The sequence below is a fragment of the Sphaerodactylus townsendi genome, linkage group LG01 (assembly GCF_021028975.2).
Source record: "Sphaerodactylus townsendi isolate TG3544 linkage group LG01, MPM_Stown_v2.3, whole genome shotgun sequence".
Classification (NCBI taxonomy): Eukaryota; Metazoa; Chordata; class Lepidosauria; order Squamata; family Sphaerodactylidae; genus Sphaerodactylus; species Sphaerodactylus townsendi.
The window spans coordinates 94,917,029-94,944,346 of NC_059425.1; the positions used below are offsets into that span (position 1 = coordinate 94,917,029).

The following is a 27,318-nucleotide window of genomic DNA, read 5'->3' on the forward strand; positions in this document are numbered from 1 at the left end:
TATGACGGTCCCAGAGCACGAAGGAATGTGAAGTTTAGTACCAGTACCTTGAACCTGGCAGAACACTGGTTGGATATGTTCTCGCCAAGGAGTCCCTATGAAATAGAAATACAAGAATATTTTAATTTTCTTTGAGTATTGTTTATTAGGGGAAGGGAGGGAGAATACAGCAGGAACATTTTCAGGTGTGGTTTTCAGCAGTTCTTTTATAATGCACAACTTGAAGAGCCTCCTAGTAGAAAAGCCAGGAAAGACCAGGAGGCTACAATGCCGCAAATTCTGAAAGGAGAAAAAAACCCCATTACAAATGCATCAGCCTCAAGAGCCAACATTCTTAGTCCTCTCCTATCTTGGCTCTTGGAATAATATAAAAATGTTACACTCCTCCTTTCCTCATTTTTCCTTTTGAATAAACCACAGGCAATTATTTTACCCCACCATGATTACAATTTGACAGGTGGAAAGAGACAAGTCCAGCCTTCCTGCTGGCCACCCCCAGCTCAGTCACCTTCTCTATGCCTTGAATTTTATGCACCAGCTGCCCTCTTATCTAAGCAGCGACTGTTCTCCCACACTGAGGTAACATTTTACAGCACTAAGAGCCTGGCAGCAGGAAAAACCAAATATTTTGATAACAAAAGAGAGGACATCGGCACAAAAGCACATTTATATAGTTGTTTGTGTGTATGCTTCTGTGTATAAATGCCACTAGAACAGACAAAATGAAGAGGAAGAAGAAGAAAGTTGAATTTATATCCCCCCTTTCTCTCCTGTAGGAGACTCAAAGGGGCTTACAATCTCCTTGCCCTCCCCCCCTCACAACAAACACCCTGTGAAGTGGGTGGGGATGAGAGAGCTCCGTAGAGCTGTGACTAGCCCAAGGTCACCCAGCTGGCGTGTGTGGGAGTGTACAGGCTAATCTGAATTCCCCAGATAAGCCTCCACAGCTCAAGCAGCAGAGCTGGGAATCAAACCCGGTTCCTCCAGATTAGAGTACATCTGCTCTTAACCACTACGCCACTGCTGCTCCCTGAAGACCCCTAAAGATGATTGGTCATCCTTCAATTTGACTTTAAAAGCTGGCATAAACTTGAAAGTTCGCCTTTCAGGTCCACAGCACGCACTTGTACAGCAATGCTGCTTCAACATTGTGGGAATGTGCAGCTGGGCATTTCTCACTGAAATTATAACAGTGCATATTCTGGCCCTCTCCCATGAAAGAAACGACACTAGAGAACAACCATTTCTGATCCAAGAAAAGCTACTCCTATGTTAATACAACATATCCTTAGAATTCAGCAGCAATTAAAAGCAGTAAATTGACACAAAAGATACTACAATGATGTGTTTGGGAAGAGGACGCTGCAGTGCTGTTAACAGGCATCTAGTGGAAGGCTTGAGGTCAAACCATTTTGCAGATGATCAACACTGAGTTGAGAATATGCAAAGCCCTCCCCCTTTCATTTACATGATATATAAAGCTGGCTGATATATGGTAGTTAGTGTTAACTTTGTTAATACAAACAATGACTGCAGGCAACCAATGGTTAAAAGAAAATCTGGAAGAGGAGGGCAGAAACTTTAGTGTGTGCACTCACTGCATGTTCCCAATTGTCCAAACTATGGTTTGGAAGTTCAAAACGTGTTACCTGGACAGGGATTAAGTCAGGGAAGGGCAGGAACCCTAACTTTTCAAAACTCTTGTTAATAAAACTGTAATATAAAGTCATCTTCACTTACTGAAGGATGCAGTTTACTTGTGCTGAATGCCTCCAGTGGTGATAAAGAGAAATCTCCAGGTTGGGATGAGTTTTATACTGCTTCAGAACCAACCTGACACTGTAATAATAAGTGATTATATTTTTTAAGAATGCAGACCACATTCAGCCAAATATAGTTTCAGACAGTCAATAAGCAGGGAAGCTGGAATCCCATAAAGTGATGGTGCTTAATTTCTGCCCATGCCAATGGTCCTCTCAACAGACCAGGCCCCTCGTCTACATGGCTAATATGGATTACCAGCTTCATTCATAGTTGATGGGTTGGTGGGAAAAAAATTGCTGTTACGGCAGAAATCAGTGGATATAAGAAGCAGGACAAGAGCAACATGCACATTCTTAGCATGGTGTAATGATTAAGAGCGCTGGACTTTCCTCTGGAGAACCAGGGTTGATTCCCTGTTCCTCCACATGAATGGTAGACTCTTATCTGGTGAACTAGATTGGTTTCCCTGCTCCTACACATGAAGCCTGCTGGCTAGTTACACACAAAGACCTTGGGCTAGTCACAGTTCTCTCAGAACTCTCTCAGCCCCACCTGTCACAAAGGTGTCTGTTGTGGGAAGAGGAAGTGAAGGAGTTTATAAACATCTTTGAGACTCCTTACAGGAGAGAAAGGCAGAATATAAATCCCAATTCTTCTTCAAACCAACAGCCATCCCTTCTCCACAACAGGAAGTCTCTTCCAAACTCCCAGTCAACCCTGGGCTATGGATGGTACTTACTCAGGCACCAGTTCTCAGGTCCTTTGAGTAGAGACAAGCTGGTCTAAAGCAACAACTTCTTATTTGCAAGAAGAGCAACTCTTACAACCATCAACTTTTGCTAATAAGCAAGAACTAGAAACTGAAACCTAGGGTTCCACCCAGTAGGACCAAACCCCCAGATATAATCTGAATCACACACAAATCCTGCTGTCACAGGTCTCAGTCAAAACACAAGGAACAGTTGCGTGGTGCCTTCTCCTCATGCTGTTCTGCCCATACTGCATTCTCACCAACCAAGGCAGCAAAGAAAAAAAAAAAGAGGAGAGCGGGCAGTTTATGTTTTCTGCTTCCAAGGTGCTTCCATACCCCTTGATTTCAAGAGGGAAAAGTTTGCTGTTCCCCAACTGGTTGAGAATTAAGAAAGCCTTCCAGCCATTTCCAAATCCAACCCTGTCCATAAATCAAGAGTAAAAAAACTGTACTGTTAGTCTTTTCTCCCGTAACCAAGGAAAACAGAAGCCCTGAGAATGGGGAGGGGCAGATTCTGCATGTTTTCCACACAGTCTTATGATAGTCTCCCTAGCTTCTACGCTTTACAGCAACAGCCTCAGAGATCAACCAGACAGACCACCAAGAATTCCAGAATTCACCCCACCCCCACCCACATTTTAGGTAGTATGTACATGACACCACAGTTTGGACTGAGACCACAGTGTGGGAAAAGGTGTTAATTCCTCCCACCCAAGCCATTTTCCCAATCAGAAATGGCCTTGCACATCAGATATTGGTGCAACTAGCAATTCCATGGAAGCTATTTTAAGTTGGCTATCTTGGCATCATCCCAAGAAGGACTTTTATCCAAACAGGGTCCCACACACAGTGACCACTGTAAAGGGGAATGAATGCTCTGGAGCTGCCAGCATCACATCTCTCAGCTGCAGTGAACTGTTTGTTCTAATCCTTCTCAAAATCCCCTGGGTGTGCATTTTGACAGGGAAAGACAGACATAAACTGAGAGAGCTTTGGTATTCCCTTCTCACAGGGAGTGCCCACAAATCAAGAAAAAAATGACGCCATCAGACACGAAGCGCTGGTCATTTATAATTCCACCAGGAAACATCTGCACAGACTCTGCAAAACGTCCACAAGATCCATGGCTACGATGCAGCCCCATTTGTTGATTTGCATGGAATGCCTCAATACCAGATATATAACCTGTTGAAAGCAGAAAAACTGCGAGCAAGGTGCAAGAATTAGGAGAGGGATTACATACTCTTTAAATGTATTGGAGAACAAGAGAAACTGGTTCTTTCTCAGCTGCTGCACATCAAATCTGCAGTAGATTCTTAACTCCTGATAGATCTGCTCTGTAGTCACGCCAGGCCACTCCCGAACATTAGCTATCAGCAGTGGGGGGCGGTTTGTACAGTCATCCATGCCAGACAAGGTCTGAGGAAAAAGTTAAGCAAAGCCTTCAGTTACTAAGCATGGTGTGCGTGTGTGTGTGCGTGTGCATAACAGGGTGGAACTGATTTAAATTACAATTTAAATCACTAGTCAGAAAGACTTGGTTTAAATCACGATTTTTCACTAGCATAACCTTAGCATTTACAACCAGATGAAGGTTTCATTTTTTGAAAAATAATTTTTCAGATTAGTTTTACAGTTTTACATCAAAATTACTAATTTGGTTTTATTATTAGAAATACATAGATAAATATGAAATTTCTGCAAGGTGAACTAACTCCAGCTTAAGTTTATTCATTCATATTTGGACAACTTTTCTACTGTACTTTATTGAAAGGAGAAAAATAATCATTACTTTAATAACAATTCAAATATTTTTATTTAACCAAAAGAAAGAATATGTATTCTTGAATTTGCTTAAACACTCATGTTTGTTAACTAATGAGTTTAAACAAAATATCTTTTTAAAAACTTGGACTATGAGCCAGGTCTACACATGAAAAACTTAAAATACTGTCCTCTGTATCTTAATCATCTTCATTTCCTTGTTTGCTCATAATCTGGGAAAGAAAAACAAGCTATCTTGCTTTATCAGTTCCCAAATGATTTCTCAGTTTGGAATGAGTCCAAAGGAAGAGAATATTCTTTCTATGCCAGCAAAAGAAGCTACTGCTGTTAAAAGTGAAATCATTACTTTAACAATCTCTAAATCCCAATGCTTAATAAGTTACCTCTACCAGCTCACCGGTGTAACTTTCTTTAAGACATCATCAACAAACATATATTTCTTGAATGGTTGTCCTTCACCTTTATTATAGTTGGCATCACAGATGGATGATTCCTGGATACCCATTCATAGCTAACTCCACTTCTTCAACACTAATGTTTGACCCTGGTACTGGATATTGACAATATTTGCAAAAAAATGAGCTGGAGATCGTGCTTATCCCATTCTTTTTTTTTTAATGCTTGTAATTTAATTCTGCCATTGAGGAGTTCTGTTTTAAGTTTTTACTCAGTTGCTTCCAAATTTCAAAAGCATCAGCAATAAACCAGCTATTTTTTTCTGTATTTTGTTTAAAGCTTCAAAAATGGGTTTCAGGATTCTTGGCATATCTCTTTTCTCTTTTCTTGGCATATCAACATTTCTCTTAAGTCCAATGTTGAATATCTTGGTCATAAGTTATCAGTGGCATCTATTTTCTCTCAATTTTGTTCACAAACTGACATCAGAATAGGTCAATTCTTGATATACTGCTCAAAACAGTCCACTATGGAATTCCATTTATCATCTTGTGGGAGCATTAGCTTGGTTCTACCCATTTCCTTCAGAGCTGCTGCTGCTGCAAAATGATTGTTATGGAAGTATTTAGCCATTTCAACAACATTTTTCTTTAATTCTGGGACACTGAAGTCTTTGGCTAGGAGGTGCAGCAAATGACCACTGCAACTCTTATGTTATTAGCTTCGTATTTTCTTCATGCTCTTCTAAATTTCTTCTCACCTTTGTAGCATTGTCTGTGATTAAACTGCATACTAGATATTTGAATTTTTGTTCACATTTTATTATAGTTTTTGCTGCTACTTCTTGTAGGCATTCTGCTGTATGTGAATTTTTTACTTATCAATTGTTTCTGCAAGACAGACATTCTCTTCTACTATTGTTATACAAGTATATACAACAGGATCATTGTGGACATTACTTCAGCCATTAGGACGTAAGTTAACAATTTAACCCTCTAGATCTGTTGCATTTTGCTCCATTTTTCTGTCATACACTTTATTCAGCAGGTTTCCTGCAACATCTGCTCTGGTGGATTGTATCCTGGTCTCAAATCACTGAACCATATTAATAAAGTGTGGATTTTCCATCAGAAGGAAAGAAGAGTTTGTCACACAAAGACACTGGGCAATTTTTCATCATTTACCTTTTTGTCTAATCTATTGGTTTTTATCACAAACTTATCAAAGGCGGTTATGGTCAGATTTTTTCTTTCTTTTAGGTGATATACTGTGGCTGTGATGTATTTGATGTGACTGAAACATATCCTGCACATATAAGTCTGAAACTGTAGAACAGTAGGATGGTGATCTTGCGGGAGGATAGTCTGAAGACCCCTTAAGGTTGATTCCCCTAAACAAAAAAGTGAATGCTGTTATTTTATTATTGATACCATTTCAGCTTCTTTAGTGTGACACTATATTCACTGCCACTCTGTACTGTCCCAAAAAGGAATATTTGCTTGTTCCAGCTCTTTATTTATTCCTAACAACTGTATAAATGACAGTAACTTGCAATAATAACAAATGTATTTTTGCTCCAATGTGACAATTTCTCAAGGTAGCCTCTAAGAAATATGATGAAATCAAAACGTTTACCAACCTGAAAATCCCGTCTCTTCAAACATATTCATTTTTTTATCTTCATCAAAGCACTTCTCATGATGTCGTTTGGCTAAGAGGCCTTGCATTTCTTTGTTGCAGTGTTTGTACTTTGCCTGCATGGCTGCCTTCCCCATAGCTAGAGGGACTTCATCATAATATGCCCAAACTGGGCCTTTTTCATGGCCTGCTGACACTTTGGGGTTTCTGCTCCAAGGAGGCAATAATATGATAACCCTTCGGCTACACACACAAAGACCCCAGACTAGTGGAGTATTTGGCTCAAAAGGATTCACTTTCATTTTTACTGCTTCTCCCTCCCTCCACGCTCTGAGCTCCTTGTGCAGATCTATAAACTTTGCACTTAAGAGGTAAGGAGTTGATTCTGTGTACATAGATTTGCAAAGGAACAATGAAGTTAATGTCCTTCTCCCAAGTCTGCATGTTTATTTTATTTTTGCTGTGAAGCAGCATGTTATCTCTGCAGTCACAAATTCAGTTTTGAGAACGGCAGAACCAAACATCTGGGATAATATCTTCCAGACAGAAAAACTGCCCAAAACAATCTTATAGAAACCGCTGGAAGAGCATGACATTGTGAATGGATTAATGGAATTCATTTACCAAAAAAATTAAACATTGCACAAATATACAACCTCATGCTACATACATAATCTTTATTTCATGATGAATAACTTTTGGTCTATAATGTATCTTAAATAGAAAACTATATTTAAATAGGTTTTTCTAAAAAAATTCATTTAAAAATCCCATTTGAATAAAAAATAGTCAATTTAAATTTTAAGCATTCATTTTAATTTTTTTCTAAAAAAGAAATTATTGATTTTTATCTAGCCTGGTGCATAACTCCTCGTTGAACCATGCTGGTATTAAGAGAGCATTTAAAAATAAGTTGTTACAAACAATTTTTGCTTATTAATTACCCACCCACCCTTCCTGGACAAGTCAGGCTCAGAGAGGCTTATGTCATAAAATCACAATTAAACACATGCTTTAGAATTTAAAACCCTGTAGTAATATTTTAATAGCACAATAGAATACCAATTTGGGGGCCTGTCATATGGGATAAGATTGAAAAATGGATAACTGGATTCTAATTACAGGAAATAACTTCAAAGCTGGTTATAGGAAAGGGAGGGGAAAGGGGGAGGGAGAGGGAGAGGGAAGATGACAGCTGTTACTGTCCTCAGCCGCAGGCCTGGTAGAACAACTCAGTCTTGCAGGTTCTGCAACAGCAGTAAGTTCCGTGAGGCCTCGGTCTCCCTTGAAAAAGAGCTCTGCCAGGCCGGAATGCCAAGACTGTCTAAAGGATGATATGCCCTTACAAGTTGATGGGCCAGTTGTTGTCACTCTTAAAGACTTGGCTGTCTGCTGATTCTTCTTTATTTGAGACAATGCCTCATTTATCTTTTTGAGAAAGATGTTGGTCCTCCAAAAGGTACATCCTCTACTTTTTGACATGTGTCAATAGGTAATGCTGTACAGCGTAGCCATAAGTGTAAAACAATGTAAAACAATAGAAGTAGCCATAATCCTGGAAGAGGTATCAGCTGCATGTCGAGTGGCACTTATTTGCTGTTTTGATAGTCTTGTCACTTCCATTTGGAGTAGACATGTTATCCTCTGGAAGGGCTTCTATAGTAAGGCCTTAATTTTTCCCACAGAAACCATTCTGGCTTAAGTAGCCAATGAATACACCTTTCTCCCTTCCATGTCGACTGGGAAGCATGACAGCTTTATCTGCCCCTAGAGTGCCTCTCTTCTCCTATCAGAGATGATTGTCATGTTTTACTTTATAAAAGTTCTCCAAGCGATGAGAAGTCACAGTTTACTCCAGAGTTTTGCAGTCATATCTAAAAATCCTTCCAGGATAGGATAATCTGAATAAAGATCTTGTCCTTAGGACAATGTGATATGCTAGACATGTCAATTTCCAACAATCTGGCCATACACAACTGTTGTTCAGCGTACAATTTGAGATAGTCAGACAAAGAAGTAGAAGGTATGTAGAAGCTACGTAGGTTCAACACCCCGGGTTTAATATTTTTGGGAAGCAGGGTTTTTTCCTTGCTTTCCCACAGTATTGTGGTCCATGTGTGTTCCCCTCTGGATTTCTCCAGCTTTTTCCCAATCTTTATCAAACTCACTTTGAAAAGTTTGGGGAAAGACTGAAGTAAAACTTGGATGGCAGCTGTGTAGGTGGAGAAGTTCAGATTTTTTCACCTGCATGGCAGCCACCTTCCCTGTTCCCATAGTGACCATTTCCTACTCCAACCAAGGAGGCTTTTTTTCCTAAAAATCTTAACTTTCATATTGCTTTAATGATATTGTTATAATAGTATATCAAGAGCCAACTGATTCTGTGAATTGTCAGCTTTTTAAAAGGTAAATATCTACATCTAATGCAGACATTTAAGGGAACGGACATACTTCTATACAATAGCAGGAGCTGGGGACTTTAAAAAATGAAAGCTGGGAATGGGCAGAACCAATTACAATTATTGTTATTAATAGTATATTGATCTAATGATATGAACTGAAAAAATTGAAAAAAAACCAGAGGGTGGGGCTGACCAGTACTGAGAACTAGGGCAGGGAAACTCTACAGAAATCTGCCACATGGAAGCACTGTTACCACAGCACTATATCACCACCCACACTGGCAGCAGGGAACCACACAAGACGGTTCCTGAGTAAGTCAGCGGGAAAAGTATGATTTAAACCATTTTGTCTTAGGCACATGCTACTGCTGCCTTGCTGAAGATGAGGTATGGATCTGGGTACTGCCAAGATAGAAAGCATCTTAGGAACCTATCTATATACACCACTGAATAAATAAATAACATTGGAATAAAGGCGGGATATAAATGTAGTAATGCAATGAATGAAAATGTAAAAGTTAAAATCAAGAATAATGTTAGTTGTTTCTAGTGGCTACTGATTGCAGTCCAAGTGCCCTGGAAATCTAAATTTATGAAACAAGAAGCTCTGGACTGCAAAAAGCATATTGCGTCACCTTCACTCTTAAGATTCAGGAGAAAACTACTAAGGTTTCTGTGCTCCAAGATCTAAGCTATCCTGGTACTACTAGCATAGCTTTAAGGAAGCTATACTGAACACCAAGATACTATTGCATCTTTTATCAGGCACAAAATTCCACAAAAAGGTGGTGGGGGGAGGGGGTTGAATCCAAAATAGGAATGCATCTTTAATTGTAGAAAGCATTTCTAGCTATTAAGCTGACAGACACCAAACAGTGTAGTGACATGAAGAGAAACTTTTCAATGCTGTTGCCTTGGCCCTGATTAATCCAAGCCAAAGCCCCACAGTGCAACTCATAAAACTACTGTTGCATTCCTTTATCCTTCTCGCCCTTTGGAGAAAAGTCCATAGTCTCGTGCAAGGGACTAAGCCCTACCATTGTTAATCTGTGAAAATATGCTCATCAAACTCTCAACTCACAATTTTCTGAATACGAGCTCGGATAAGGTTCACTTGGTTCACATATGGAGCCAATACATCAAGGTACTGAGAAAAAGAGGAGGAAGTCCTTGCTGGATCACTACATTGAGAAAAATAAAAAGAGGTCTGAAGGGAATCATATAACAAGAACATTCCTGAGTTTCCCATTCAGTTAAATAGACGGGGAGAAGATTAAACACACATCAGTTTCTTTTTTCTGTAGTTTTATATTATTACTTCCTTTTAAATCCTTTACATCCTGACTTCCACCATCCTGAAGTGAAGGACAGACCCAGCTCTGCCAAGGACAGACCCAGCTCTGCCTGTAATTTTAAACTCCTGGAACCTTTGCTTTAAATTATTGCTGTGTAGGATTCTTGACCTTAGGATGCTTTAAACTGCTTTTTTCACATATATTCTTTTTGAGTTGCAGAGCACTTTTCAGGAGAGATATTCATCATGGAGCCCTAACATAGACCTTATGTCTATGTTATGCATCATATGCAAAGGCATGTTTGTGCATTCTTGTCTGTTTCCGTGTTTCCCCGAAAATAAGACCTACCCCGAAAATAAGACCTATCATGATTTTTCAGGATTTTTGGAGGAGGTTTAAAATATAAGCCCGACTCCAAAAATAAGCCCTACCGGTAGTTACAGATCAGGATGGTGTGATCCAGCAGAGTGCTCCCTGCCAATGAGCATGCAGCTTGCATCACACGTGACAGGGAAGCAACGGGGCTGTAGAGAGCCCGCCTAAATGTGAAGGTACCATATTTCCCCTAAAATAAGCCCTACCCTGAAAATAAGCCCTAATGCATCTTTTGTTGCAAAAATTAATATAAAACCCTGTCTTACTTTCGAAGAAACAAGGTTTTACCTAACTGTATTTTTAAAGTTGTTAGTATTTTGTCATATACTCTAGCAGTCTAGAGAACTGTTAGTGGGCCAACCCCTCCTGCCTTTCCTTCCCCCCTGGCCCCATGTCACTTTGTCCCTCCTCCTCCTGTTCCTGGGTGCCTGTTCCTCTTCCCAGACACATGCATTGCCACACAACAGTTAATAGTGCAGCCAGTGGTGGGATCCAAAAATTTTAGTAACAGGTTCCCATGGTGGTGGGATTCAAACTGTGGCGTAGCGCCAATGGGACTGGGTGGGGCGCCACTCCATGGGGGCTGATGGCTATTGGCATTCCGGGAGCACGGCATTTCTTGCCGGAGACTGTAGCTTGGTAACGACGCAGCAGCTGCGCCATACCGGGGATCCTTGGAAAGGAAATCGAATGCGCGCGAGGCGCAGCGCCGCCTATACGCACGCGCGTGCACCTAAACGTGCTGGAGCTGCTTCAGAAGGTTCCTGCGCGCTACTGCTGAGAGGAGGGGCGTAACTAAGGCAAAAATCACGTGGCAAAATCACCAATTAGTAACCCCCTCTCGGCACACACAAATAATTAGTAACCTACTCTCGAGAACCTGCTGGATCCCACCTCTGGGTGCAGCTGTCGCTGCCAGCAGTCATGACCCTCCCACAGGGGGCAGATGACACCTGCATATGCTCCTTCGCAGACAGCTGCGGACAGTACAGTGACTGTAATTATTCAGCAGTTGGGGAGAAGGGCGAGTGTGTAAGAGAGTAAGTGCCACATTCTGCTGTTTTGTTTTGAGGTTTTTTAAACCTGTTCTATGTAAGCCCTGCCCCCAAGCCGTGTGCATGACAATTGCCTGGAAATGAGTTGTTGCCACCATGGCTAGCCTTTTATATAATAGGATAGCAAAAGCACGAATTGTTAAAATTCTAAATAGCTTAAACTTTGACCAAAACTTAGTTTTCCCCCTTGAATGTCATATGTGTTTTTGGCATAAGGGTGACAATATTTTCACCTAGCACTACATAGGTACTGAACTGAATGACAACAGTATTGACTGCAAGGTATTTTTAAGCATTTGGCCATGTTAAGCATCATACACAGTTCCCACAGCCACACAAATTCACAATTTTGAGATCACATCACATTTATTCCAATCTCTTTGCAGACCACTTGGAGATGCTTCGCCGAGTAGAAGTGTTCCATGGAACACTGTTTGAGAAACGCTGCTTTAACTTGTAATTCAAAACATCTTTTTTCAATATTCTCATCTATTTTTAAAAAGTTGAAATTTTCAACCATTACTTACCAAGATATTCTACAAAGCAGTAAATGAGCTGTTTTCAGAAGAACTAAAAAAGAAATAAAACTTTAAGCATCATGCCTTCAGCAGTTTGACAGAAAGAAAAGAACCCCCCCACAAACAAATAATTGTGAAAATAGTGGAGGGGGGGGGGGGAAATCTCACAAAGGTTGCCTCTTTTTTACTGGATGTTCAGAAATTATGAGTTATTCTTAATCTTTCTGCTCCCAAAGCAACATAATTTATCTTTCATTCTTTCAAAAAAATTCTGAGTAACTATAAAGTGATATTGATATCTTTGCTGCCCAGATAGGTACTAGCTAGCTTAATAAACACTAAAGTGGTAAGAACTGTCAACTGAGCCCCATGACCAGTCTTCACATTCAAAAGATTTCTCATCTGCCATTCCATCTTTCCTTCTACAGTGGGAAGAACTGTTAATTTTCTAGTCTGCTTAAAACTGTTGAAATAAAAAACATCGCAGAGCACTTTTTAAATTCAGCCTTACAAGATGGAAACATACGTAGAGTGTCCCCCACACAGCAGAAAATGGACAGGGGATACAGGCTGTAAATGTATTATGTTTTAAGTATATATATTTTTCCTGAACGCATTAATCACGGATACTTATTTTTTTCTAACATCACTAAAAGATGCATGTCATATAAACATTTTCTGCAGGTTTCATGCTTAACAATAGAGAAAGACAGTAGTTCATGAATGTTACAGGCATGCAGAACTGAGGGGAAAAAATCCAGTTAACAGAATGAGCCACCTGTAGAATTCACAAACTTAATTAACAAAAGGCCTAAGAAAGGGGATGCGCCGGACTTCAGGAACCAGAAAATCACAGCAATACCTGATCCACAGAGAAAGGCATCATAGGCAGCCTCATGGGGAAACTTCTTGGTTGCTGAAAGCGTATCAACAAAATAGAAAAGGTAAAAATCTCTTGGGACAACCTATGGAAACCCTTTTTGATCAGCGACAGTTTGACAGCAGCTTGCCTCCCGTTCCTTTCTTTACAGCTGCCCATTTGGCATAATCTGACATAATGAGGGAATGGTTGTCAGGGCACCATTTTGGTTAGTTTGAATTTTAAGTATGCACACACCATACACACACGTGTGTGTGTCCGTGTGGTATGACTGTTTTAATCTATACAGTATGGTATTGTGGTTGTTAGCCACCCTGAACCCAGGCAGGGTAGAAACCTAATAATGGTAATATGATAAGAAGCCTAGAGATTGAGCACAGCCTGTACAAGGAAGATTTTTAAGGTAAAACCATTTGATATTCAGCTCCCAAATGTGAGATCATGTCCACCTGGCAGAATTGGTTCTGCAGTTTATGGGTAACAGCAGCAGCCAATGCACAAGTAGATACATTCCACACCCCAACTGGAGCTTCCCTATATTGATATCATTACTTTGAATTTGCAGATATCATACCCATGTTGTGGTTTGCTTATAACTTGCACAGGAACTATACCTTGTCTCAATAAAAGATAGAAACTCAAAGCTGAATTAATCTGCAGCCACTTCCTGATTTTCTGTGCAATTGAATGCTTTGCTGTGGTCCTAGTGCCTGCCCAGTTCAGTTCTCCCCCCAGTCCTGATTCTCTGGTAGCATTTAAAATGCTATTTTTAGCACCACTTATGTCAAAACCTGTATTCTGTGCACTATTAAGCTTGCTACTTTGATAAAAGAGCATTTTAGTGCTCTTGTCCTTTCACCTTTGATGCCCCCATCCAAAGACCATCTCCATCCAAAGACCATCTGCAGTACTTGCCTTTTTTAAATAACTGAGCCTGTCATTTTGTGCAGCTTGTCAGTTTCAAGCTGAAACAAAATGATGGTTGCAGTTACAAGGAAAAGGCAAGTACTGCAGATAGTCTTTGGATGCATTAAATGCTCTTTTATCAAAGTAGCAAGCTTAATAGTGTACAGAATAAAGGTTTTGACATAAGCAGTGCTTAAAATAGCTTTCTAAATGATACCAAGAATCGGGACACTTGAAACTGTGGGAGGATGCGATGTTCACTTCACACCACACATGACTGCATTTTTATCTTTCGTTGAGACAAGGTATAGTGGAGGGCAAGTGATTTAGCACATATGCACTAAAGGTGTGCAGTAAAGGCATCTACATGTATACATACTCTCTTCCAAAAGCTCAACATGGCTTAACCCACCATGAAATCAGCAAAGGAACAGTAATCATAAAACATACTCAGACAATTGGTCTGATCTTTATTTCTAAATCACTTTTGTGATAAGACAGTTACAGTTTGTTTTTCTGGGTACTATACCTCTTCACTGTACCAGTTTATGTGGCTACCCTCCTGTAACTAGACTTACCATATCTGAGGCAGTCACTTGCATGAAAAACCTCTGGACAAGAAGCATTTGTGGGATTCAAGTCACTGTGAAGAAAGGTATCCACTGTGAAATTCCTGTTCTTTACTGTCCATTTCTGTGACAAATCTATTTAATAGCAAAATGCTCCCCTGAAGATAATAATCTCAGTAAGTGACTTGCTGCTCTTTGTTCATACTCTTAAGTCTGTTCAGTAGTCTGAATAGCCCAGACTATGCAGAACTAAACAGGACTGGCCATAGTTAGTACTTGGATGGGTACCCAGGAAGATCAGGATTGCTATGCAAGGAGGGGCAATGGCAATTCACTTCTGAACATGCCTTGCCTTGAAAACCTCATGAGGAGTTTCCATAAGTAAGTTGCAACTTGGTGGCACTTTTTCTCTTTTTCTTTTTCTGGGAGGGTTTTATTGTGAGTTTTAAATGCTGGAAGCCCGATATTTTTGTACTGAATGATGCTTTTAATGGGTTTTAATATTTTGGTCATTGGAGCCTAAATTGTTTATTTTATAATTTGTATTTGTTTATGTGTCCTATTTGTTTCATTGTCATATATTATGTTGTACACAGCCCAGAGCCCTTTTGGGGGGTAGGACAGTAAATAAAATTAATAATAAATATAAGTAAGTAAGTAAGTGAGTAAGTAAGTAAGTCTATTCAGGTGAAGGGACCAGAGGGAGGGGATTGCTTCACTTTGCTTATTCTGCCTATGCACACAACTCTAAAAACTGGACAGAACATACATACGCATTCAGATGACAGGAATTATTTAAGTTTGTCTTTTGGAAGCTTTACCTTCCAATTAATGTAGAAAGCAATGATGCTTCTATTAAGGATGGGGAACTAGCTTTCTTTTTAAAAGGAAAGCCTATACAGAAATAAAACAAAACATTTGTAGGTCTCACCTGCACAGCAATTCAAACACCTCTAAGAGATTAGAAGCATGAGGAAACTCACATTCCTGTTTAAAAAGAAAACATACTAGGAGGTTCATGGATTTCCAAAAAGCTGAAGAACTAATAAATGAAGAAGAAAAAGCTAGACATAAATCACATCTGTTTAAAGCTTCCAATACCAATACAAATTTACTCATTTGTCCTTTCACCTTTGATGCCCCCATCCTTATTCTTCTAAAGAAGAAGCAGAATTACTACATACTATTTTTTTACAGTTTCAGAGGGCATCCATATTGGTCTGCGGTGGAACAGTTGGATTCAAGTCCAGGAGCACCTTGGAGTTATAAAGTTATAAGCTTTTCAGAGTCAAGAAGAGTTTTCTTCTGGATTACTCGCCTCTGAAAATGCCTGAATATCATCTTCTGAGTTTTGAAAATACTGTGAAGTCTGCATAAGAAGCCCAGTTTTCCTACACCTCAGCTGGTACCATATGGGGTGTGGTAACATACAAAGCAACCCTCACAAATAGGTCAAGGCTGTCATTTGTGAGTGAAGCCTCAAAAGTCTTCCTTGTTGACTCTGATCTGAAGAACAAGGGTGCCTGGCTTATACAGTACACCAAGTGGAATTCAAGCAGCTTCAACAATAAGTCCTGAAGCATAAAGGGAGTACACTAGTACAAGAATGCCAAGCCAATTGTAGAGAACTTCGTCAATTTTGTGGTATATTTTCTACTACCTTAAAACTCCTGCTGTGAACTTGACAGCATCACAATCAGAATTCCAACTCTGTTATAACTTCCTGACCAGCAGTTTGCTGAAGAAGCCTTACCTACACATGGCAAAACCCCAGTCTGGCAGAGTCATAAAACCAACTATAAAGAAGGTAATGGAAAAATCACTAATCTGTAAGGCATTTATCCTCTTCTGAGAAGATGAATGACAGAAAAGAGAACAAAGTAATTAATTGTTGCTGATTGAATTAATGGGGGGAAGTGTTACTTGGTTTTTGACAACTTAAGCAGTGGCTCTCAAGTCACTAGACAGAGGTCTTTCCTAGCCCTAATCCATGAGATTTCAGAAAGTGAATTTAGGACTTTATGCAGATGATCAATAGTCTCTCTAACTGTGGTAGAGAACTGCGTGGAAGTTCCCTATCTCTGTGTGGAATTGAGCTGCCTGCGGGAGCTCCCCCTTTCTGCGGCTGCCCAAACTGCATGGCACCAATACAGTGTCTGTTTGGCTGCCCAGCTTACAGGTAATATTGCAGATGATTAATCTATTCTCCCATTTAGTTGTGAGCTTTTCTCTTGACATGAAAAGGGAGTGATAGCTTTGTGGACTAAATGAAAGTAGAAAATGAGAGTTACCTTCCAGATGGCTTTTGCTACATTCTTGGTATCTATTACAATAGGAAACAGGATGTGTATGTTCTTTTTAAACTCCTCATAGTCTTCTGAAAATATAAGGAAGGGGAGGGGAGTCAATGCTTGCTTGCCACTGGGCAGGCACTGGAAATATAACAGATCTTTAAGGAGAGATAATGAGCAATTATCACCACACCAACATTAAGTCATTTTTACTTGGTTTCTACTACTCAGCATCTGTGCAGAGAACTCTGCTTAGAATATTACAATGGGAAGAGCCAGTCAAGAGATAGGGCAGTGGTGGCGAACCTATGGCATGGGTGCCAGAGGTGGTACTCAGAGCCCTCTCTGTGGGCATGCACAAATAGAGTCCCCCCCCCACACACACACACACACATCTAGGCTGGCCTGGGCCACTGGGCTCGATTATTGGCATTACACCTAAGACCTGGTTTTGGGGAAGCAGTGTAGGTAACCCTGTTAAGCCCCACTGATTTTCATGCGAAGAACTAAAGCACAATCCTTTACCTGGGAGTAAGCTCAGTTGCTGGCAATGGGGCTTGCTTCTGAGTAAACCCTCCTAGGGTCGTGATTCACCCGTCGGAAGAGTTGCATGGTTGCTTCAGAGCAAAGCCACCGACTACCACCAAGCTTACTCCCAAGTAACGCACGCCTCGGAGCCAACTGTTTTTTCTGAACTAAAACCTCAGTATTCAGGTTAAATTGCCGGGTTGGCACTTTGCGATAAATAAGTGGGTTTTGGGTTGCAGTTTGGGCACTCGGTCTCGAAAAGGTTCGCCATCACTGAGATAGGGGAAGTAACAGCATATCCGGTGACTAGGGCTGAAAGGCATTACCAGGAAGAGGATTGTAAAATTTGTCATGTAGATGCAGAAGATCCATCAGCATATTGTGTCCCACCAATGGCTAAAAAGAGAAACAAAGAACACTGTCAAGCACATCACAGTAGAACAATGGTAAATAAAAGTAGGCTCCTTTAAGAGAAGGAACAACTCATTTTGCAGTCATGACAAAACATGGGCCTTCCAGTGATCAGGGTTGTTCCTGGGCTGAAAGCAGCAAGATACTTTGACAAAGCGGGTTCTTCTCCCAAAGCACACAGCATAGCACAACCTCCCCTTGTAAAAGCACAGCAACAGGAACTATAAAATAGTTCAAATGTGTAAGGAAGCAAAAAGTATAGAATTCACAGGCCTGTGCTAGTTCTGGATGCTTGAGGGGGATTGCTTATCTTCAAGAAAACCAAACCAAGCCAAACAGCATGCGCACAAAAAGCTTCTGAACTGGAGGAGGCGCACTGCTTAGTTTCTCATGTGTCAGTTTCCTAAACGCAGAACACAATCCATCATAAAATCCTTAGTGCATTCCACTGCAGTGACATGAACACATAAATCATTAGATTATAAGACATTTGCATTAATTCTGCATCACAGTGAGAAAAGTCCTGGCAGAGAGTCAGAAATTCATTAATCCCCCCCCCCCAAGGGTGCGGCTCCATGAATTTTCTTTCCCGGGGAAAATGGGTCCAAATGGCTCTTTGAGTGTAAAAGGTTCCCGACCCCTGTTCTAGGCAGTCTTTCAAGTATGTTGGTCCCAAACAGTGTATGGTTCTGAAGGTTAAGACCAGCACCTTAAATTGTGCACAGAAATAAATTGGAAGCCAGTGTACGTGGCTCAAGACTGGAGTGATACGACCATTTAGATCTTGCATGTGGAGAGTCACAATGCTATTTAAAGAACCAGTTTGAGAAACTCATGCTGCTAATTACTAGCATTCATTTTAACCCCTCTCTTGGAAAGCCTAAGACAAAAAAAATATTATTACAGATGATTCCAGGCTCTGGGGTTTACCTTTTTTGCCTCCACAAGTGTCTGGAAAAGGTTGGTAAAACCCCTTGCAGAGAGAAGAATTCGCTCTTTTTGGCAAGCGTCATAAAAAGTGTTTTCTAGCAACCAGCGACCTCGAGGACTTATCTTCTTCACCATTATCTGAAACAAATCAGTATTAAAATTCAAACAGGTGGGAGGAAGAGGTTTGCGCCCCATGTATATAAATTTATTTTAAAAATAAAAATGGATAAAAGATTTGGCAGTAGCTGCAAATGTTAACATTATCAATTAAAATAATTAGAAAAACAAACTAATGCATAAAAACAGGTCTATTTAGATACGTTGACACTGATATATGCTAAGAGGCAGGCTAGTAACATTCGTGTTCTTATCAGGCTAAAATAGTCAATTTTACTCTACCACCAGTGGCCCAAAGGTTTTGATTTTAGCCTCTAGGGAAATATGAATATAAATTCCTTTCATTCACTCCTGCCAAAGGTTTAGCACAAGTCACAAAGATCCAAATATGGAAACCTGCATTGTGGAATAGGCAAGAAGTATGTGCACTAATTTCTCTCCCAGTTCTCAGACCCCTGGTACCACCTCTAGATGCCACAGCTTTAACTCACTTCTTGATTTCCCAAAGGGACTGTCCAAATATCTTGGAGAGCTTTTCTTAAAACCAGCTGTATCTCAAACATCTGGAAACCTACCAGGAAAAAATAAGACTGTGAAAAAGCTGTGCAAGATACAGTTACACAGTACTTCAGCAAATGTGACTTTTTTCGGAGCAGAAGGAGTTTTCACTCAGGCGTTTTTGGCTGTCAAGTCCCAGCTGACTTATGGAAACCTGTTTATGGGTTGTTCATTCAAGGAATTAGGGGATGTGAAATGGAGGGGTGGAAAAGGAATACATTTCCTACCATATATGTCATGCAGAACCATAGACTCTCCCTCTTCTGCAGATGAAACCCAGAATGTTACTTTATCAATAACTTCTTTCAGTCTGTCTTTATCCGTGACACTAGTGAGAATACAGTAAGAAAAAAGCAGAGAACATCATTCCAAGTGAATCCCAGTCCAACCCACAAGACCACTGCTCCTCTTTATGAGACCCTGCTTAGGAAATCATTGGCATCATATGGGAAGGTTTCTCATGAATATATTTCAGCTACTGCCCTCAATTTGCAGCAACTGGGCTGATACCTTCCATCTTTCAGAAACTGCTAGAATTCATAAGTACTAACTGCAAGCACCTTTGCCAATAACCAAAGCCACCCGCACTAGTATCTGCAACAGAATCTCTTCATGGTGTTCCTTCCTGACCTTTGCATTTTTCTGGACTTTGTTAGCAGAAATGGGAGACACCAGAGCAGCAACCTAGCCAAGGAGGAGGGAAACACGCAAAAAGACTGAACAATGATTGTCTCTTGCATTTCTTCCGGGGCAGAATTGCTTCTCTTTAGAAACTCTGTAAGACATTTTTTTAAAAGTCACTTGCCCTAGTTCTTGCTCTTTTAAGCCTTCTATCGCCACTATGCTTTGGGTACAACACAAAAGTGGGCCACAAAATCTGTGGAAATGGGTCCCAGGCTTCTGCAGTTGTATTGATTTGCGTGTGCTCTTTCGTTTTTCATGGATCACCATACCAAGTAAACTTGAACTTGTGGGTCACCATAATAAAAATGGAAGTCACTGTTCCAGAGAATTCAAAGTGGTGTGAAGAGGGACCCAGCATAAAAGAGGAAGTGAAAGACTGAGAGGATCTTTAAGCTGTTTGTTCATTCCTGACTAGGTTGGGTCTGGGCAAAAAGATATTCTCAGAAGTCTCCCAATTGTTTCCATAACACACACAACCCAGGGAAAAAAGCTGATGTTAATACAAAAAATAGCAATATATAGAAATAGTTTTACCTACGGACAGCCCAATCACCAGAAAGAAGATCTTGTTGAAGTTTATTTTCTTGTGCTTCATTTACGTATGGGATCCCAGCCTTAAGAAACTGAAAAGAGGGTACAATTACACAGAATAGGGCCTCTATGCCAACTCTTATGAAAACCAGAGTCACCTTTGCTGTATTTTTTCCATTAGACCACAGCAATGTTTACTCTGTAAGGACAGTACTTCATTTCAGTCAGCCAGAACTTCAAAAGATTCTCCAATAGCTGCTATTGCTCAGCAGAGCAACAGAAAAACAATCATATACGGGAACAATTTTCAGTTATTTCATAACTCACACACAAATCTTTTAAACATAGAGAAATGCCTCAACTTTTGAGACGCTTCCTTTTGGGAACTCTGTAAGACATTACTAAAAGTTCACTTGCCCCACTATCTGCTCTTTAAGCCTGCTATCACCACAGTTCCACAATTCATATCTCAAAGATGCTCCTGCTTTGAGGGAACCACTTCTTGGGCTTGTCAGCAAAACAAGTAAACCCTATGTTGGAAATGAAGAGGACAACCCAATATCTTTTTTCTTTTAAGAACAGTGGGACAATAAATAGCTAGATCCAAAATTGCAGGCTCAGTGGCTATAAGTAGAAAATTTTGACTGGAAGTTAAAAACCATCAGCAATCAAACTATTAGAGTGACAGGAGGCCTGTACAACAACAGAGTTTCTACTCCACATCTCTTGGCCATGGTCCAAAGCCTCTTTTCCTCCACATCAGGGTAAAGCTCTCTAGGAGTACTTAGCTGGAGAGGCTTTGCTTCCTCACCTGGGCTACGTCTACTCTCTTCCTTGTTCTCTCCACCTGATACCCAGCAAATAGGTTCTCTCCTTTCTACTTCCATGTGCTATTCAACGCCCTCCTCCCCAAATACCTCAGAAATCAACAACAGATTAGTGCTGCTCACACTATCCTGGCCATGCTTTCTAGTACAGTGGTACCTCAGTTATTGTTGACTTCGGTTTTCATCGGTTTCAGTTTTCGTCGACTTTTTCTGGGCAAAATTTGTCTTGGTTTTCATCGATTGCCTCGGTTTTCGTCCTTAAACCCAGAAAAAGTTTGCCCAGAAAAAGTCCACAAACACCAAAACCGATGAAAAGTCCACAAAAACCGAAACTGCCTTATTTGGGCAGTGACACCCCCTGATGTCACTGCCCAAATAAGGAGCTCCCTCTGCCTCCCAGCTGGGCTTCCTCAAACCCCAGTCAGTGGAGAGGCAGAGGGAGCTCCTTATTTGGGCAGTAACTCCCCCTGATGTCACTGCCCAAATAAGGAGCTCCCTCTGCCTCCCTGCTGGGGTTTGAGGAAGCCAATTAATCCCTTCCTGGCAATTTTTGGAGTGCCTCGAATGGATTGATTGAATTTACATTGATTCCTATGGGAAATGGTGCCTCAGTTTTCGTCGATTTTGGTTTTCGTCGATTTCTTTCGGATGAATTATCGACGAAAACCGAGGTACCACTGTAATTTGTTGTTTCCAGTGAGATTGAAATGCTCTTTTAAAAAGAGACATCCTGAAGTATCTAGTAACTGTTGTTTCAGGGAGGGACTCCTTCAGAAGGGTTTATATGCAAACCAGCATTGTTAATGCACAGCCATACTTTAATTAAAAACAAAAGACAAGAGAGTCAGGTTTTATCACTGAACATACCTTGCTATTAGTGTAACTAAGGAATATTATGGGATTCCATCCATGTCTAGTCACAGGACAGTAGGACCAGCAGCTAGGAAAATTCCCAGGTGATAACTAACATATTTCAATTACCTTTCCACACATTTTAATTTGTAAATACATTTTCAGATACCCTTGAACATATATCATTTTAGGAGCACGTACCAGCAAAAAATAATGGATCTTGTGTCCAAGTTCTCCCCTACTTAACTAAAAACAAAATTTACTTATAACAAGAGATATACCTTGTTGAAGTCAAAACCATAGTGAGCCAGGAACTTAATACTAAATGCTTGGAAAGAGAATTCAGAATCCATTTGCCCAAATGTTGCAGGGAAGAGGAAAAAGTTATATGAATGTGCCATATACCTGCAACAAAAGACAGAAAACCTAAGGTCACATTGCATCCAGTGTGCATAATGTAAATATAAGCATTGCTAAGAAAAAATACTTTACTTACTTGTTTGAATTTTCACTAGAAAATATTGACAATCCTGAAAGAAATGTTTTCAAAATATCAGGCTTACACATATACACACAATATTCTTGGGTACTTATTCATTTCTAGTCTCCACATGCATTTATTCTAAAGTTATTTGAGCAGACTGTTAAAGATGCCACATATCTCTCTACCTATTTGCTGAAACTTTTTAGGGGCAAATCATTTGCTCTGAGGGCCAGATATGACACAGATGTGACTTGGATGGGCCAGGGCAGGGTCGGGGGGCTGCCTTGGTTGTCGAGCCCACAGCAGGCTTACCAGCCCAGATTGAAATTAGGGTGGGGGTGGCTACCTTGCCTGTCAAGCCTGCAGTGGGCTCACAAGCCAAAAATTGCAGGAGGTGGTGGTGGTGATTGGAACTGAGGTGGTGATTGCCTCAGCACACTCACAGCAGGCTCGCCAGTCCAGATCAGCGTGGGGGCTGGTAGTCGGCATGGGGGGCGGGGTGGCTGCCTTAGATGGCGAGCTCACAGTGGACTCGCCTGTCCACCATGGCACTGGGGGGGGGGGGATGTTGTCTGACCAGTGAGTCTGCAACAGCCTTTCCAGCACAGATTTGCACTGGGCGAGGTGGTTGCCTCAGCTGGTGCACCCACAGTAGGCTCGCTAGCTCAGATCAGCACTGGGGAGGTGTAGCTGCCTCAGCTGATGAGCTCACAGCAGGCTCAGAATTGCACTGAGGAAGGTGGTCGGCACTGGGAAGGAGTAGCTGCCTCTGTTTGCAAGCCCACAGCAGCCTTGCCAGACCACATCAGAACTGGGGGATATGGTGAGCGGGGGATGGCTGACTCAGCTGATGAGCTTGCAGCAGTTTCACTAGCCCAGATCAGCAAGGGGCAGAGAGTGGCTCACCAGTGGGCTCACCAGGCCAGATCGGGAGCACGGGGGCAGGGGTACATGCCAGACCCAATCATGAGTGAGATGGCTTCCTGAACTGATACCTGTGCAGGAGGCTTGCCAGGTCAGATCAGGAGAGGAGTTTTGTGGGTGTTTGTGTAACCCCTAAGTTAAGAATGGGATGACCCAGAAAGGGGTGAAGTCTGAAAGAAGCAGAAGGCTGCAGAACTCATGAGGTTGGAGGAAACAAGGCTACCAGGCTGGGACCTGGATATATTATTATAAGCTCTTAACACCTTGTTTAAGGTAACTGCAATGTTGTTAGGAACTAGTGGAAAGGGAGTTTTTATTTTTGCTATATTGTAAATGTTAGAATTTATTGTTTCAGCATTTTTGTGTATGTAATTGGTGAGAGTTCTTTTGGGGACCTTCATCATCTTGAATCCAGTTCACCAAGCCTCTGGAGTCTTCATGAGCCACCCACTTGCAGGAAGAAATGGACTTGGCATTATCAGACTGTAATTAGAAGGACTTGGAATGAAACTTGAACAGGACCTTGAAGTGTTATGTTAAATGTTAATGTTTCATAAGTGTTATATGTTAAGGAAAAGTAAACCATTTTGTTTAAAATTTAGTTGTTGCAAACTCCTTCCAAGTTCTGCCCTACAGAACTCACAAGCTGAGGTTACACTTGGACTGGTGTGCCTCAGTGAGGTGGCTTGCTGGATTGATGAGCTCGCCAGATCAGGAACGTGGTGGGTGAGGGCCTAGTCTGAGGAGCCCACAGAGGGCTCACCAGGCCAGTTGGGGAGTGGTGGAAGGGTTGTGCCAGATGGTTTGTGAACCTGATAAGCCTTCTCAAGGGGCTGGATCTGGCCCCTGGGCTGTATGTTTAACCCCCTTGCTTTAAATACATTTTACTTAGAGTTTAAAAGTGTTTCTAGATTAGAGTTTAAAAGTGTTTCTAGAAAAATGTTTCTCCTAGTACAACACACTATGCTACCCCCATAAAGCTGAGGGAGCAGGTGAATAGTTGTTTTCGTGTTTTTCATGTTGACCATTTCCACTCCCACCTCCCAAAATCAGTGAGGCATATCTGTTCCCAAGTATGGAAACAGTCTCTCTCTCATGAATGCCAGAAAAGTGCTGGGAAAAAAGAATAGCCTTAAAACAGAAGCGCTGTTATGAAAAAAAAAAATCTGGATGCCACACAACAATTCAGTGCATTTATTTTGTTTGTTACCACCAACCTGGACCTTCAGCTCTTGCACTGAATTAGAGGACATAGCAACAGGAGTTCACTCTGTTCCTTTCCTGTCATGTACCTGTCCTCATCTTATACCTGTGCCCCAGGATTTCAGCTTGTCTGATAACAGCAACAAAAATTGCTCACCAAGCTGACACACTGTAAATTGCTGCACGCTCCGTCTGGCTTTCTGATACCACTTGCCAGGATAATCATAGAGACTAAAGGGGAGAAAGACAATAATCCATATTGTTCTGGGTGTGGTATATTTCTCCATACTAGTCCTTTGACTAAATAAACTGACAATTTATTAGGTATACCTGTGCTGTCCACCTGGTAGAAGTGCTGAGTGCAAACCTGTGAATTCCATATCAAAGCCTGCAAAACATAAGCGACAAGGGAAAAAAATCTTCTCTGCATTTTTACCACCACAGCTATGAAACCAGTGTCATCAAACAGACTGCACATTCTGTTGGTTTTGTTCTAGTGCAGGGGTCTGCAACCCGTGGCTCCGGAGCCGCATGCGGCTCTTTCGTCGTTGTACTGCAGCTCCGCAGACTTGGGACCTGAATAGCCCATGAAAGGGCGAAGCAAAATAAAATGGGAGAAGGGAATAAAAGGCATTGGAGACAAAGAGCCTCCAAGCCTAGTCCCATTTTGTTTCTGTTTTATACGCGATGCTTTCCCTCTTTCCTTCGGCCCCGCATAATGGTGTCTATGGGAACCCGAAGTGCGCACTTGCGTGGAACTCTTGTTATTCAATGTCATTGCACAGAGAGGGTTTGGGTGGGTGGAAGTGATGTTTTTGCCGCCTTCCCTCCTGGCAGGGATGAAGCTGGTGAGCTGGAACGTGAACGGGCTCTGGGCCGGACCGGGGCCTACGGTGGCTCTTGGAGGCATTGGACGCAGGTGTGGTCTGCTTGCAGGAGACCAAAATCACCCGTGAGTCCTGGCGGGTGAGCATGCAGGGGAGAAGCCATAGGAGGCAGGGTCAAGCGTTCACACGTGCAAGAGAGCAGGGGATAGGAGAGGAGGATGGCCTGCACCTAGGGTTGCCAAGTCCAGCTGGGAAATTCCTGGAGATTTAAGAGTGGAGTCTAGGGAGGAGAAGAGCATCAACGGGGTATAACAGCATAGAGTCCACTCTTCAAATCAGACCTTTATTTTCCTGGATCCTGATCTTCAGGGGAATGGGTTCTATAGTCTGATGAGTTGCAATTCCATGTGGTCCCCAGGCCCTACCTGGAGGTTGCCAACCACAGCATGTCAGGTTGCATGTTGTGGGTTTTTCCATTGTGAGTGCCCCTTTTAGGGTTACCAACCACCTGGAGGAACAAAACTCTCCTGCCTGCTTAATAGCACTTCATAGATTTCATAAGCAACACACTATAACTGTTTATACAAAGCGTAAAGCTTAAAAAAACAATATATACAGTGTTATCTTCATTTTAAATGTCAAAAAGTATTTGCAGCTCCAAGTGTTTTCTTTTCTGTGGTAAACGGGTCCAAATGGCTCCTTGGGTGTTAAAGGTTGCCGACCCCTGTGCTAGTGTAACTATGTGATTCCATTTGCAACTTTTCCCCCTTCTCCCAAGGTGTTCAGGGTGGCACACGCGGTTTTCCTGCCTTCCATAAATTCCATTTTATTCTCAGAACAAGCCTGCGAGGTAGGCAAGAATGAAATCAAGCATGACTGGTGACAGTGAGCTATACAGTTCCATGGGAACAGCCTGACAGTTCAACCACGTTACCAGAAGGAAAAAATCCAGAAACTTTAGTTTGGTGACTGTGTGAGACAACTGCAAGCACTGCGGTCTCCCACGTTTCCCGGACCAACTAAACGTCCATTAAATTGTGCAGTGAAGCCAAACTACCAAGGGCGGAAGCTGAAATAAGTGAAGCTCACTTATGGGTAAATGTTCACAGGACTGAGCTGTACGACCTGTGGTGTAGTTATTCGGTCCCCCCTTCTGCTCTTTCCTCCCTGCCCTTGTCGCTAAAACGAGGCCCGCCCGGCCTAGCTCTTCAATCCTTTCCGCCTGGCTCTGAGAGGAGTCGCTTCCATGGCTGATCTTCCCTCCCAACCCTCTGGGCCTGCCTCACCGACAAAATCGCAGCCACAAATGAGCTTTCGCAACGTCGGCAGCATCTCCTCAAACTCGGCAGCACCGACATCCATCCTTTCTGCCCCTCTCTTAACCCTGCAACACGCGCTGTTATTCCCGCCCCATTTTTTTTAAAGACACAGGCGGTCTTGCAACTGAGGGAGGACCCAACACGGCAGTGAAACTCCTCTCGCCTCCCCTCAGCCTTTAAAGGGATTATCTCAATTTGTGTCTCGTTCACCCTGACGGAATTGTAATACTGTCTGGTTACATTTTATTATTACGACTTCAGTACCGTTTAAATAGCTTCAGGGCAGGGCATACAAACGTTCAGTCAGTTATTAGAACAGCATGGCAAGAAAAGCTTCACCTGTTGAATTTCCAACATGCAGTTGGTGCACAGATGGGGATCGTGCCAAAAATGGGGGGGGGGGGAACAACTGTACAAAACAATTGTATTCATTTGCTAATGTTCTAATACCTCAGAACGTGGAACCAAATTCAGATAACTTCAGTGGAACTTATTTGA

The 27,318-nt window shown here is 41.7% G+C and overlaps 1 protein-coding gene across 4 annotated transcripts; it reads right to left on the minus strand.

The window, feature by feature from the left end:
• Positions 1–125: 125 nt before the first annotated feature.
• PNLDC1 (PARN like ribonuclease domain containing exonuclease 1) lies at positions 126–26,901 on the minus strand. 4 transcript variants are annotated; one of them, XM_048487826.1, is made up of 19 exons: positions 26,788–26,901; positions 25,005–25,062; positions 24,832–24,905; positions 22,560–22,593; positions 22,345–22,468; positions 20,388–20,476; positions 19,397–19,497; positions 19,103–19,182; positions 18,495–18,632; positions 17,480–17,549; positions 16,626–16,711; positions 15,266–15,321; positions 14,344–14,408; positions 12,842–12,895; positions 11,989–12,031; positions 9,818–9,917; positions 3,759–3,934; positions 1,741–1,839; positions 126–279 (listed from the first exon to the last, which is right to left on the minus strand). In XM_048487826.1, the coding sequence occupies exons 1-19, from the start codon at positions 26,861–26,863 to the stop codon at positions 207–209; spliced, it is 1,596 nt and encodes a 531-aa protein (XP_048343783.1). In that variant the 5' UTR covers positions 26,864–26,901; the 3' UTR covers positions 126–206. The 4 variants fall into 4 exon arrangements, with proteins under 4 accessions (XP_048343783.1, XP_048343792.1, XP_048343801.1 ...); XM_048487835.1 differs by lacking the exon at positions 24,832–24,905; XM_048487844.1 differs by lacking the exon at positions 1,741–1,839.
• Positions 26,902–27,318: the final 417 nt, after the last annotated feature.

Excerpts from the sequence above, each read along its gene's own strand:
- PNLDC1 (XM_048487826.1), bottom strand. The coding sequence starts at position 26,863 with ATGGATGTCGGTGCTGCCGAGTTTGAGGAGATGCTGCCGACGTTGCGA. Across the intron at positions 20,477-22,344 it reads ATGGTTTTGACTTCAACAAG|TTTCTTAAGGCTGGGATCCC; the intron begins GTATATCTCTTG and ends CCCTCTTTTCAG. Across the intron at positions 18,633-19,102 it reads TCCCTTTGGGAAATCAAGAA|ATAATGGTGAAGAAGATAAG; the intron begins GTGAGTTAAAGC and ends GATTTGTTTCAG.